General features: G+C 37.5%; 1 protein-coding gene across 3 annotated transcripts; it reads left to right on the top strand.

The window, feature by feature from the left end:
- The first annotated feature begins 2,082 nt into the window (after positions 1-2,082).
- LOC117661605 (E3 ubiquitin-protein ligase Topors-like) lies at positions 2,083-14,335 on the top strand. Of its 3 annotated transcripts, none has more exons than XM_034410627.3 (2): positions 2,083-2,246; positions 12,392-14,335. In XM_034410627.3, exon 2 carries the CDS (start codon positions 12,395-12,397, stop codon positions 14,216-14,218), a length of 1,824 nt encoding a protein of 607 aa, XP_034266518.2. In that variant the 5' UTR covers positions 2,083-2,246; positions 12,392-12,394; the 3' UTR covers positions 14,219-14,335. The 3 variants fall into 3 exon arrangements, with proteins under 3 accessions (XP_034266518.2, XP_034266519.2, XP_087742488.1); XM_034410628.3 differs by lacking the exon at positions 2,083-2,246 and adding an exon at positions 11,288-11,372; XM_087886362.1 differs by lacking the exon at positions 2,083-2,246 and having other exon boundaries at positions 12,323-14,335.
- The last annotated feature ends 472 nt before the right edge of the window (positions 14,336-14,807 follow it).

Here is a 14,807-nt window from a genome sequence, read left to right as displayed (position 1 = left end):
GCAGCATAAGAGTTCCTAAAATGTCTTAAATTTAAAGTAAACAGTAAAGCCATCCCTTCAACTCCCAACAACTCTGGATGGTTTACAAATAAAAAAAAACAAACAAAAAAACCCCACAAAGTGAATTGCGAACAGCACCTCAAACAACCTATCCGGTAATGGTTCAATTTTCCCTCTGCCCCAGACACTGCAAAATAGACAGAGCTATAATATCTCTTCAAAATATTCAATGTACAATGACTATTATTTTCTTTTCTTGTACCCCATTCTCCATATCAGAAACCATGGACCAAATCAAATAGTGCAAAGCAACACTGAAATGACTCGAATGATTATACCCAAGCTTGTGAATTCAGCTTTAAAGAACACTAACATCAACCTACTATTTAAATTCTTATTTCAAGGACAAGTTGATAAAGATATATAAAATGAAACAGAGGGCATGCATTAATATTCTATAAATAATTTATTTTAACCAAACAAAATGGGAGACAAGTTATTAACCAGAAGGAAATATGTGAGATCACCTTTTATGCTCATTTGAAGATGCAGTTTGTAAACTACTGACTGAAATCCATAGAAATTAAAAGAGATTGAGAAAAAGAAGGATTAGTTTAAGAGCAGTGAGGCCACAAGGGCCATACATCACTGTCAGGATTATTGTCCAATCTTGTTGGAGGGCCTGAATTATCTTGATTTAGCTGCATGTATTTTCCCTTGCCATTTTAAGTGTGACTTAGCTTGTTTTCCAGAGGAGGCAATCCCATTACATCAAATTGCCTGTTTCGGATACTGTTTACTTTGAAAATCCTTGATTTATATATGTCAGATTGTTTGCAGAGTGATCAGTGAGGCTGAATATTTTTAGAATAATAAATCTCTATAAATAGAGGAACGAATTCTTCTCATGAAGATATTTGATGAATTGTGCCAACAGATCTTTAAGTGCCTTACCTACCTTAGATGGGTACTGAGTTTTGGACTTACCCTGCATCTAAATTTAGATCTACAACACATGTTAGGGATGTGAAAAAAATTCACTAGAAATTTCTATGTTATAAAATGGTGCAATCTGTTATTTGGAGAATCACACCCCACCAATACTGGCAGGGCAAGCTACCATATATAAATAGGGAGCAAATCCCACACTCACTAGTACTGATGGTATTAGCTTATCAAGTAATGAAACAGCTGCAAACAAGTATTCAAGCTGGGGGAGCATCAAGGACTCCATATTTTTTTTAAAAAATGCAGTAATGTAACACCTACATGGTCTGGGTTTAGATGGAACTGCACGTCACTAACTGTTGTGTAGTTCCCGCATAGCTCCCTTTTTGTGGTAGCCTAAAATAATTTAGCTTAAATTAGCAACTTTTATTAATTTATTCAAACCCACCTAATCCATGCTTTCAGAGTGATTTAAAAACCTCAGGATGTCAGTTAGAACAGAGGTTAAAATCAATATTTTTTCATGTTTGAATATCACTAGTGCATAGAAGCTTAGTGGTTAGATGCAATAGGAAAAAATAAATGTACACATTGGTATTATGTTAATAAAGGCTAAAAAAAATAATGGTTATGCTCAAGCGATGGTTTAAATTTTTAAGATTTAGTAATTTAATACAAATCAGTTAAAGGCAATTAAAATGAAGTTTAAGATTTTAAACTTTGGCTAAATGATAATAATGGCAAGTTATAAATTAGATGGAGCAACAAATTAATTGCAATGTACTTTTCTTATAAAATAATAATTTTCTTTGATGTTATAGTTCAATTTTCATCCATGTGCCATTCTTTTAGTTAACTGTACCTTGGAAAAATAGATTTCTGAAGTGGTAACATTAAGGGGAAACAACTCCTATGTACTGTAAATGTATACATGAATGAGTGAGATACTGCTTGAACAAAAGCATTATATCCAATTAATTTACTTATAAACTGGCTGTTTTTCCAATGCAACTTTAAACTTTCTGATATTATAATTGCAATGGCAGTGTGTATTTAACCTTTCATAGATAGGCCCTACCAGCAATGGCAATATTATGAGCTGGATGTTTTTATGTCTGTGATTATGAGGTCATCAAAATAATCACTCAGAATGTTGCCTATCCTTAGTTGGTCAAGAGAGATGGATCCTTAAGGAAAGACATGGGACACGAGGAGAATAGGAGGCTAAAGAAAACCTCAGAGTAGATCAAGAGAGATACAAGACAAAAAGGAAACAAAATATTAGCAACTATCTTTAGGTAAGAATGTATAGATTTTGAGTGTTAACATCCAAAATTCTTTGTTCATATTGTTCATATTCAATTTATTTGGCCTGACATCTAATTTAGGAAAGATTTTATGTTGAGAAGCTATGATGTGAGATGACTTGGAGAAGTTGAGTAATCCATATGGTAGATTGAAGTGTGTCCATCTATTCTTCCAGACACATTTTTGATAGTCTATCAGGTTCCATTAAAAGGATCCTCTACTAGTAATTTAAAAATATGGAATATTTTGGAATATTAACCTAACAGGTGCCTGTTTCAATTCTGCTGCAGGTGCATTCCTGTTGGTTCGTAAAATAGTTTAAATGCCTACTATATTGTTCAAGTAAGGAGGTGTTTGATAAGACCCACTGATCTGTGTCACTTTTAACATTGGTACCATTTTTGCCTTGTGGATTTTTAAAATGGGGACAGAGTGCTTGAGTGGTTATAACTGAGTAATTTAGTTAGCATTTTAGAGATGGCTGTTGCCCTTATAGAACTTCATTTAAAGTGGTTGGCTTAAGACCCTGCATCTATAAAAACTACCCCTAAATATGAGAAAGAATCTGTTTTACAGGCTCCCCATCCAAATACCAAATTGTATTTGGCCTGTTGTTTTCCAACAACTATCAGTTTGGATTTAGTCTTATTAATGTTCAAAAAGTTAGTAGTGCATTAGGTACCATATTTTTTCATCTGTCTTCTCAGGCCTATTTGAGATTACCAGGACCATATAATCTGAATACAAAAGGATGCTGATGTGTCTGTTAAGGATTTTTGGCATGGGAACATCCATAGAATTTAGAAATTCTGGAGTTAGCATAAAGTTTAATATCTGTTTTTTATTTGTAAAATTTATTGACTATGCATCTTATCTCAAAGTAACTCTGAGTGGTTACAATCATAAATAAAATTTATGAGTTCTGTAATTTTGGGAGTCTTCCTTGTCTTCTTTCTTTGTGTATGGGAACTACACATATTTACAGGAGATATCTGTGTAGTTCCCATACACACACACACACACACACACACACTTGTGTGTGTATATGTGTGTGTATACATACATACATACATACAAACATACATACATACATACATAAACACACTCACACGTGTATGGGAATAGAATGGTGGGCTCCACTTTATCATGACTTTTTATATATATAGACAAAGCTGGCCATATTATATATATCCTGAAAAGTTCTGAGACTAGAAAGACTTCACTAGGAGCCTTGCTGGGTTACAGTGACTGAATAATGTGTTTAATTTATGTCACTGACACTGGGGGCCAAGGAGGAAGATTATCAAGGGTCAAAAACTCAGTAGTCATCATTTCTAGATGATCCTCTTTGGAGTTGGTAAATAAGTTAGTATTAAAACATAGCTAAGATGGGGATATCAAATAGAAGCTTACACTCCTTCAGCATGCTAGATAGTATATTCCAAAATATGACTAAGATGGATCCTTTTCCTGATTTTTTTGCTCAGACCAAACTACAGCTATGCATTGAGCCTTCTCTGTGGCTATTGTAATTGCATTTAAGTTTAATGTCTTGATGTGGTTGTTTGGTGTGGGGGTTTCTTTTAACCAAATGGTAGCTGCTTTTAGGATCTTTCTTGGGAGCAATCTAGGTTGAACCAATTGGATATTATGGGCTGTCCATTTTTAATTGGCATTTTTTCTAATTTTTTGTTTTAAACATGTAACACAGATGGTATACCTGGTAAAATTTCCATTTGGGTTTGGAGTATTTTCACCAAAGACTGGGCTCTTTCAGAGTTCACGAAGCTGGCAATTGCTCAATCATCGCCATTTAAACCATTTGAGCCTCCTACCTTGCCCTCACTTCAAAATTAGCAAGCAGTCTCTTATTGTATGGTACAGGGGTGGTCTTAAATCAGAATTGCCATAAAAGTTAACTACAGTTGGTTAATGGTCACCATCATCCTCCATCATGTAAACTTGGATGTCTGAAAATAAGATGATTTTGTCTGTTGAGACACATATGTAATTCAGGAGACTTTATTCTAAAAATTAGCATTTAGCATTAAAACTAGCATTAGCATTAACCTAGCATTCCCGTAGATCACTTCATATAAAGTGATATATGAAGCAACTGCCTTTGCCTCCTAGGATATGAAGATTTCAGGTATAGGTAAAGGAGATTAATTTAGAGACCATCATCTTCATTTAAGAGTCTCTTGTTTGCCAGAGTGGGCCATTTAATAAATAATCCTTAGGTATGGGCATAATAATCATGCAAAGAAGTTCCCATACTAGCATAAAAGTCCTCCAATAGGATCACATAGCTTTGGGAAGTTGTATATTTATCTCTAAGACTACCTTTTCTAATTGCACTCAGATGTCAGGGGAAAAGTGGGGAAAGGAATAGGAAAGTACCGTGTTACCCCGAAAATAAGACCCTGTCTTATTATATATTTTTTTTGAATCCTGATATAAGCGTTTGGCCTTATTTTGGGCAGGTCTTATTATTTTGGGGTGTGTAGAGCAAGACAGGGATCCTCTTGCCGTCTTATCTGATTTCTAGCTCTGTCTCCCTAACCCTAACCAGAGGAAATGGCAGGGACCGGCTGCAAATGCATCTAAATATTTTTGGGGGAGGGCTTATTTTGGGGGGAAGGCTTATTTTTGGGATAACATGGTAGAAGTACAGTTAGCCACACAACTTCAAATGATTTATACTTAAAATGAATATCTAAAAGACAGAAGGGGTCTTCTCTGAGGGTCAGTTCCTACTGTGGGCAGCCCAATTCTGCAGGTGCACATATTTCCCCAGAGGCTACCCTTCTGTCTTGAATTTCTGCATGACACCATGATTTGAAGCCTGGTAGGTGAACATTTTCATCACTGGTAGTTAACCACGTCTCTTGGAGTACTATGGTGTTGAACTTGGAGAGGAATTCCATCAGATCTCCATTTGACACTAAGTTCTTCCCTCCAGTTACATTTTCTTATCAGTAGCTGAATAGAACTTCCTTGTTTATTATCAGCAGGGGTAACTCACAATGTATTGAGGTCTGTGGTTTGATAGTATGATTCATGCAGTCTTCAACAGGTGAGATGCAGTCCAAAATTCCTTCAGTACCTGAGAAGGTGCACTGGTTGTAATTTGGCATACATTTGCTGCTCTTTTGCTACTCTATTGAGTCAGGCAGTTTTCTAATTGTTTACACGTGGAATAGTAAACATTGGCAAATTGTTGTTTCAAGTCTAAATCATTGGCTAGAGGGTTAGGATTAGGGTTAGGTTCAGCCCTGGGCGATGATGGTCTTTCTGCTTTAGGGGCTACCTTTGTCATACTTTTCTGTGATTCCTAAAGCAGAGGTTTGCCTGGAAAGCTGGAGAATATTCAATTATTGGGTGTATTGGGTTGCAAATATCCATTGATGTTTCTGGTGTGGTCCACCACTTAATTCTAGTTGTGCTTCCCATGATTTTAGGCAGTCACAACCTTCCTCTTAACTATAAACAACATCCATTTTTGTTAATCCTCTGAAATTTATGAATGTTGTGCTATTTTAAAACATGGGTGAAGGAATCTGGGTCTGTTCTAGGATCTCAGTCTTGATGCTCAACTTATCTAGGTTGCACAAGTCAGAGGAGGAGGCCAGGAGGCCAACAAGTCCCCTCTCTCTTTCTTTTTTAATAATTGTATTGGTTTATAATATAACATAAACAAAAAAATCCTAAAGCAAATAGTAGGAAAAATAGGGAAGGGAAAAGGGAAAGGAAAAGTATGGACAACGGACAAAAAAGAAAGAAAAGGCACTGACTTCTGATTTCCTTTGGTGCAGTAGAATAAGGTAGTCACATCAAACCACAACTTTTTACTTTTACATAATAATTTAAACTAGCCATTTCTATATCAACATATCTATCTAATGGGTAAAACCCAAAATAAAGTTTCATTTTTTCTATCTTAAGCACAAAGTCCAGAAGCAGTTTCCAGGTAGAAACAAAAGTATTTGTGTTTTTCCCCTTGATCAAAACAGTCAATTTAGCCTTTTGCAGCCATTTCTCCATTGTTGGGGTCAAAATGTCCTTCCACTTTTGTGCATAAAGTAGTTTTGCTGCCATTAACATGTGCAGTAGTGGCCAAAATTGTGGAAACCTTTTGGGAAAAGTATTTTTGAGGTTTGATGGCTAATAACACCACTTTTTTTTGGCGTTCCAAGACAATCATATTCCATTGCTGGAATGGCCTGGGAATAGCCCAGACCTGTGGTGGGTTGCTCCCGGTTCTGTCCAGTTCTTGCGAACCAGTAGTAAAAGTGCGGGAGGCTCTGCCCACTCGCCAGGACATCGTAATTGACGATTTGTGTATGGTCCCGATGCAAACCGGTAGTAAAGGTAAGTAGAACCCACCCCTGGCCCAGACCTTAACCCAATTGAAAATCTATGGAGCCGACTAAAGAAACTTGTTAGGCAGAAGTGACCCAGCAAGAAAACCTAGTTAATAGACGCAATCATTCAATCAATCTTGGTTTCACATTATAACAGCTGCAGAACTAAAAGACTCGGTTCACTCCATGGAAAGACATTGTAAGGCTGTAATTCATGCTAAAGATTACCCAACTAAGAATTAACTGACGTGGTAATTTTTGTATATCTCGTTTTTTCTATGTGTTTCATTTTTCTTCTTTATACTGTAACTGCTATTCTAATAGCAAATCCTCCATAAAAGTTATTGGATTACATTCTTGATTAAATTATCTTTCCATTGATATATAATTTTATGGTACTACTCCCCCCCCAAAAAAATGTTATTAGCTAGTTTTAGAAAATATACTTTTCCCAAAAGGTTTCCACAATTTTTGCCACTACTGTATAGCCTCAATGTTCCAAATTTTTTCCTCAACTCTTTTTTCCATTAAGCCCCAAAGAAAAGTTTTTGGTTTTATCTTTTTTTTTTTTAAATTTGATTTATATGCTGCCCTTCTCTGGAGACTCAGGGCGGCTTACAATGCATTAAGCTATAACCTTCATACTTTTCTATATTTATACAAGGTCAGTTTATTGCCCCCACAATCTGGGTCCTCATTTTACCTACCTTAGAAAGGATGGAAGGCTGAGTCAACCTTGAGCCTGGTGAGATTTGAACTTGCAGTAATTGCAGGCACCTGATATTAATAACAGTGCTTTAGTCTGCTGCGCCACTAGGGCTCTTTATATTCACTGATTCACTGATTTACTGATAGGAATATGAATCCTACTCCAATATTACTTTGCTTCGTCACATGTCCACCACAAATGATAAAAGGTTCCCTTTTTACATTTACATTTCCAACATTCATTTCAAATGCCTTTATATATCCTTGATAACTTGTCTGGAATTAAATATCAACAATACATCATCTTATAGAAATTTTCTTTTAAATTGTAATTTAATGTAAATTTTAAACCTTTCTTCCACATGTTCTCCCATTGTTCAAGCATTACCTTATATCCAAAATTCCTTGCCCACTGAATCATACAATGCTTTACACGATCACTTTCCAAATTTAAATTCAATAATGTTTTCCAGACCTTAGCAATAATATGTTCATCACTACCACACAGTAAGATTTCCAATTCATTTTTAGCAAAGTCAAACCCATAACTCTTTTTGTCTAATTTAAATCTTTCTTTTATTTGTAGATATGTAAACCAAAGGCAAACATGTCCTTCTGATTCTAGCTTCTCGTTAGACTTTGAGGATAGGATCACCAAAGTTAAAAGATATTATTTTATCATAAATCCACCAATCCGGCTTCATCACCATTTCTTTTCCATAAAAAAAAAACTTCCTGTGGGGAAACCCAAAGGTCCTCTCCAAGTTATTGCAGTTGCCTTGAGTAATTGATAAAACCAAATAGATTAGCGGCTTGGCTACTTTAGGTTTTGGAACTAAAGTTTCTCTCAAATCATCCATTCATTGAATAATGTTAGCTTGTTCCAAGTCTGACAAGGCTCTGAAAGAGTTAATCAGGTTTCCTTCCAGATGGTCATCTGTGCACTAACTGTAGATAGCTCAGATTATTTGCCTTTGGAAGTCTTTTCTTGTGGGCAGAGCTAGTAGAATGTTCTTGAGGTTATCTTGAACCTCAGTGGCACAATGGTTAGAATGCAGTACTGCATGCTACTTCTGCTGACTGCAGGTGCCTGCAATTTGGCAGTTCGAATCTCATCAGGCTCAAGGTTGACTCAGCCTTCCATTCTTTCGAGATGGGTAAAATGAGAACCCAGATTTTGGGGGGCAATAGGCTGACCTGTAAAGCCACTTAGAGAAGGCTGTAAAGCACTGTAAAGTCTAAGTGCTATTGCTATTGCTATCTTAAATTGTGTGGTCATGTTCTTTAAAACAGAGTTCCCCAACCTTTTTGTCCTTGTGGACAGGCAGGGAGGGAGAGAGGGGATGGTTCCACACAAATGGAGCATGCATGTACTTGCTTGCCATTCGCACGAGTGGGGATGCACACACGCTCGTTTCTTCCATGGCCCAGTTCCGAACGGCTCATGTCCCGGAGGTGGGTCACGGCCCAGGGATTGGGGACTCCTTGCTTTAAAGTGACATATTTTCTGGGCCAGGTTGGCTTAAGAGTGGCCTGAGTTACTCTGAACAAAAGACATGTACTAAAAAAACCTGATAAAAAACATACCAAGAAGGCTCATTTTAAACCACATACTGACTACTGTGAATTGTCTGAATGCGTGAATAAAATTTGCTCAGTTTCTCTGCTGGGTGGAAGCCATTCGGCCTTCTGTAAAACAATCAGCTGCTTTTCATAGGGTAGTACAGTAATTGGCCTAAAAGCAGGGGTGAAATGCTACTGGTAGCGATGGCGTGTGTGGTTCGGAGAATTGATAGTGGTGACAGCACGAGGCTCCACCCACCTGCCTAGACATCGTTACTTCCTGGTTTTAACCAGGAAGTAACCTTTTTTTGACCCTCTGCGCATGCACAGAAGGCTTTGTGCACGCGCAGAGGGTCCAAGCGCACACGAGATGCGTGCACTTCCGAACCGGTAGGGAAGGTAAATAGATTTCACCCCTGCCTAAAAGTAACTGCTTTTTCATCCCTATTGTCCTCTGCTGTTTAAAATTTGTAGAGTGGTTTGTTTAGGCTGTAAGTAGGATGTGTGGTTTAAATGCCTCTCCCCCTTAGTTACATGACCACAGGGCACCTGTTTCTCACACTGAGTTTGTCTTTGGTCGCCACTCTCTTTCTTGATGTAGGGATGTAGGGATAAAGTTGCCCATAACTTCCCTGCCAATGGCTTCTAAGGCATGCTTTGTGCAGGAGATCAGTGCTTTAGCCATGTTGCCATTTGATTGGTTTTCAAAAAGCTTTACAAATATGTCTTTTAAAAGAGTCCATTTGGTGTTAACTGCGGACTACAACTCAAAAATAAAAAGGACACTTTTGCGCTGTCAGCAGGCTCTGTCCTGTTAAAATGTCAGTTGTATTTTCTTTCTTTATCAGGTATGTATTCACACCATCCTGTGTGAACTGTGCAGCTGCTGAGCAGATTGCAGCAGTGTGTTCAGATTAGGGGGAAGCATCCATGGGAGAGGAGAGATCTAGGAACAGTTGGCTTTTGATCTCTGCTTGGAAGTCCTACTCTAAAGAATACTATCCAGTGGAGAGATTGGAGTGCACTGGATTATTTACAGGGCTGCCTGTTTGTTTTGTGAACTTGGTTGTAGCCTGTGTTGCGTACAATGCATACAATCTCTCTCCCCCCCCCCAAATGATGATTAGTGATGTCCAGGAGTTTTTTCTTGTCTTTCTACAAGTAGAAGGTTCCAATAGGGTAGCACACCGAAAGCATGAACAGTGTGGTAGATGTAAAATAAAACAGGCTTGACAAACACATAATAACTAACATACATGCAGAAAACTATTTAAAAATGAGATTTCTATTCTATTTGAGCATCCAGATGTCTTCTAAAATTATATCTAGGCCAAATATAATTCCAGGGATCAGAATATTTTTTTTCTATTGGATTTAAATGATAGTTGAAAAAGTCTCCCATTATATATTAAAGACACTAATGATTTCCTAATTAAAAGATTTACCGTACTTCAAATAAACACCAAAATAACTATTACACTTGTTAAGAGAATATCACTTTTCTTTAGGTCAGGAACATGCAACCTTTCCTGAGCTGAAGTTACGTTCAAAAACCATCTTGGTAGTGTACTCCTAATATTGCATAAGGACAGAATAAAGAAATCAGAGAGCCAGGAGGAAAATGAAACTTAATTGAATTTCAATGTCATTAAAATTAAATTAGTTAAATACAGTTTATGTAATTACTCCCTCTGTATTTAATAACTTCGCCTTCCTGTTATATGAAAAATTACACTTTCAAATCAATATTTCAATGGTCTCTGAGGTCTACAATTTTTCAGCAATACTTTAATGGGCTCTTAGCTCAATAAGCAAAGTATGGGGTGGGGGGGAAGGGACAGGTAGCCTTGGGACCACACATCACAGATCCCAATATGTTTCACAGCAACATATTGCATTGCAGAGTTCTGGGATTTAGGATGTAAATGAGTTCTACCATGCCAACATTTGTAAGATTCTTTCTGTGAGCTTATTATCAATTTAGCAATGCTAGTTACTATGGATAACTATGGATGCAGAGCAGAGGTGGGTTACAGCAGGTTCTGACCAGTTCTGGAGAACCGGTAGCGGAAATTTTGAGTAGTTCGGAGAACCGGTAGTAAAAATTCTGACTGACCCCGCCCCCATCTATTCTCTGCCTCCCGAGTCCCAGCTGATCAGGAGGAAATGGGGATTTTGCAGTAACCTTCCCCTGGAGTGGGGTGGGAATAGAGATTTTACAGTATCCTTCCCATGCCACGCCCACCAAGCCACGCCCACAGAACCAGTAGTAAAAATTTTTGAAACCTACCACTGATGCAGAGAGAGACTTAACACCACAAGCTCTCCACCTGAAGGAACATATCCGACATCACTTTCTCTACAACAAATAGCATACTTTCGGAATTTTCTGTTCTAGATGATTCTATAACTGTCACCTTGGCTGCTGCATCCAGTTTCCAAGCAGATGGAAGATTGTGGAAGCTGAAATAGTTTTGCTTTGTAATATCTATTTTTAATTTTGCTGTCCTCTCTTCAAAATATATTATTCTAGTCGGGGTCAAGTGGATATTTTCAGCCTGGGGGCTAAACTTGTTTCTGCTAGAAATATGTTAGCATCGTTGACCTACTTTTTTGAAGCAGGTTTGGGAAACTTGCAGGGAGGGGTTAAGATGGGAATGAGATTATTTGAGGGCAGTGAAGCCTTGCCTTTCCAGTTCATCCTTGACTTTAGCATTTTTGAGCCGAAAATCATACTATCAACTCAGCCACTGAAACTTGGCAGCATGAACTTGGGGCAAGGGTACAAGTGGGTCCTAAAGAGACTACTTGCAGTCATTTTCTACTGGTTTGTTCATTTACCTAATGAAACTAAGATCCACCTTTATGGGATACAGAGTCAAATTTCCAAATATATTGTTTAATGCTACAAACATTTTCTCTCATGGGCATGCTTAGACAGGCAGTAGGTGACTGTGTTTTACCTCACCATGTATAAATAGCTTCTCAAAATTCTATTTTCTATTTGTGGCAGAGAAACATAGGTCAGTATGAGGAGACACTTTTTATAAATGGGAGAAAAAGGCTCTCCTTTATTTTTTTTTGGTCTATAACGGTAGCATCCCTTTTTTTCAAACCTTTCAAGATTTTTTTTTTTTTATTTTTTTTTTATAACAGCAGCAGCATCTGCCTGGCAATTTGTCCACCATTTTGTATTGGCCACAAAAAGTTAATCCCAGGCTACAATGTCACTTCAGGCATTGTAAAGAAAAAAAGATAGCTACCACAAAATAAGCTATTGTAAGTAAAAAAACAAAGCTCAAAAAAGTTTTTTTTTTTTTTTTTTGTAGAGTGGCTGACTTTTTCTAAAGAAATAAGAAAATTCTTAGCAATGCTATTGAGGAAATATATTCTGATAGCCCAATTTATATATGTATACCCATGCATACATGTCACATTTATCATATTACACTGTTTTTATGGTCCAGTCTTTATATTGATTGTGTCTTCTCCTTCATCAGATTATGGCATCATCAAATGAAGAACTTCATTCTGACAGTAGCTTTTTATCCCTGACTGGGGCAGGAAATGAAAACACCACCGTGCCAACTGATGGACCTTCAGACTCAAGATGTCCCATCTGCTTAGAAAGAATACGGAATGTGGCCTTCTTAAATCCTTGTTTCCATAGATTTTGTTTTGCCTGTATCCTAGAGTGGTCAGACAGGAAGGCAGAGTGCCCACTCTGCAAGCAACGTTTCCATTCTTTCTTTCATACCATAAGATCTGACACAGACTTTGAGGAATACATTGTTCCTTTTGAAAATGCATCCTATAGCATGTGTGGGGAGAGGTCAGCAACTAATCAAAGATCTGAAACACTACCAGATAATGGGATCTTATATGGAGGATATTCAGGTCCCCAATCACAAGATAGGATAAGAACGCTTGATGAGCTGATGAGACAACTTGGAATAAGGAGGTCAACTCATCCTGGAGGAATATCCATCGGACAAATTCGAGAGCAGGCTTCACTGCAGTTCAGAAGAGCTCTATATCAGTTAGGAGTTCGTGTCAGGAATGTCCAAAGTGGAGGATTTTATAGAGATATATCAGCAGATTTTTTTCACAGGAATCCTGTCCGCCTCAACCGGTTAGTGCCTTGGTTGAAGCGTGAGCTGCGAGTACTGTGTGGAACACATTCATCATTAGTCAATAACATACAGCACATCATTCTGAATAATATAACTATTTATGATCTGGACAGTCAAGCATTTGCTGATGTGATTCAGCCTCACTTACTCCATTACACCAATCACTTCTTACATGAATTCATTAATTTTGCTCGCTCTCCTTTCAACATTAGGGCTTATGACTGGAGAGCTAGTTATGATGTTCCCTTCCCTATGCATGATGATAGGTTTCAGTCCTATTCATCTTTTACTACCTCCTCTTCAGAAGATGAGGAGGAGGAAGGAGAAACAGAAGACTCAAATGAGAATGATGGGGAAGTTGGAGAAACAATGTCAAGCGATGAAGAAGAAATTTGGGATGATGAAGTCGAGGAATCAACTAGTTCCAGTTTAGACCATATTCTGGATGATTTTTTTCTTCCCTTTGGATCTTCTGATGGGGAACTTGTAAGAAATGAAGACAATGTGGATGCATTTGTCCAAGCTGATGGACATTTAAGTACCCACAATGGACACTGTCCATCAAACAAATATGTTCTGAATCAATTAGAAGAAAGGGCTCCAATACTAGGCAAATCCATCCCAGGTTGTAAGGAGAGAACAGAGATCAATATAGCTGAAGTGCAGGGGGAGGATGATGATGAAGAAGAAGAGGAGGAAGAAGAAGACGAGGAAGAGGAAGAGGAAGAAGAGGAAGAGGAAGAAGAAGAACTAGCACATAAGCAAGAGGCCTTAAGAAGTGTTGATTTTGTTGATGGCCTTTCTAATGGTCCAGGGCCAGATATACCTAATGTTGGCCAGCTTGTTAGCAGTAACCATACATCAAACACTCTGCAACTTCCATCCCAAGAACAAGCAGAAAACAGCACGGAACAGACCTCATTGCAACAACACAATTTAGTTAGTACGAAAGTGATCCATCACAAAGGAGAGGAGATTATTGTCATTGAGATGCTTCAGCCCCAAACAGAAGACATTTTGGTTATTGAACACATTGAACTAAAAACAAGAGAAAAGGATGATTCTGGTCAATTGCTTTGGCAAGGTGAAGAAAGGGCTAAATCTGCAGAATTGCAGTCTTCTCCTGAAATCCCTCCAAGTGATTCTGCTACCAAGTGGGAACCTGGATGTTTTTCATGTATTAAAAGACCATGATTTGTACATCAGACATTTCAATCCAATAGCCCACAAGAGAACTTTTGAACTAGTTCTCTTAACTCAAGTTTTACATGTTACGCTCAATCCAATAAATTCATATAAATGAAAAAAAAATGTGCTTAATGTATAATGGCCAAAAACTGGTAGAATCTTAAGAAAAAACACTGATAGTAATTCAAGGCCCATTGTATTAGTTACCTCAAATGTTATAAAGAAAAATGTACAGGGGATGAAATTTAACATGTTCTAAAAAAGTTTTTTTGAAGGATTTTTGAAGCCATAGTTATGTGACAGTGTTTTTTAAATTTTCAAATTGAAAGTGGTGCTACATACATACTTGTGCTAGATCATTCTTTGACAGCAGAGAATATTCCTGGAGATGCTTTATGATCCCTGTATAATTTTTATGAAATATGTGTATATATTTATATATTCATTAAAGATAGACTATCACTTTCCCTATGTTTTGTGTGGGTTCATTGGAAACTGGACTGCACAGAAAGAGCAACTCAAATGGTACAAATTAATCTATTCCATTGTAGATTGAATTAGAATTAATATATTTCCTACTAAATTTGGATTCCTT

The sequence above is a fragment of the Pantherophis guttatus genome, chromosome 2 (assembly GCF_059756535.1).
Source record: "Pantherophis guttatus breed Tessera chromosome 2, ASM5975653v1, whole genome shotgun sequence".
Lineage (NCBI taxonomy): Eukaryota > Metazoa > Chordata > Lepidosauria > Squamata > Colubridae > Pantherophis > Pantherophis guttatus.
The sequence above is the reverse complement of the archived record's forward strand: the minus strand, read 5'-3'. Positions and strand labels throughout refer to the sequence as shown.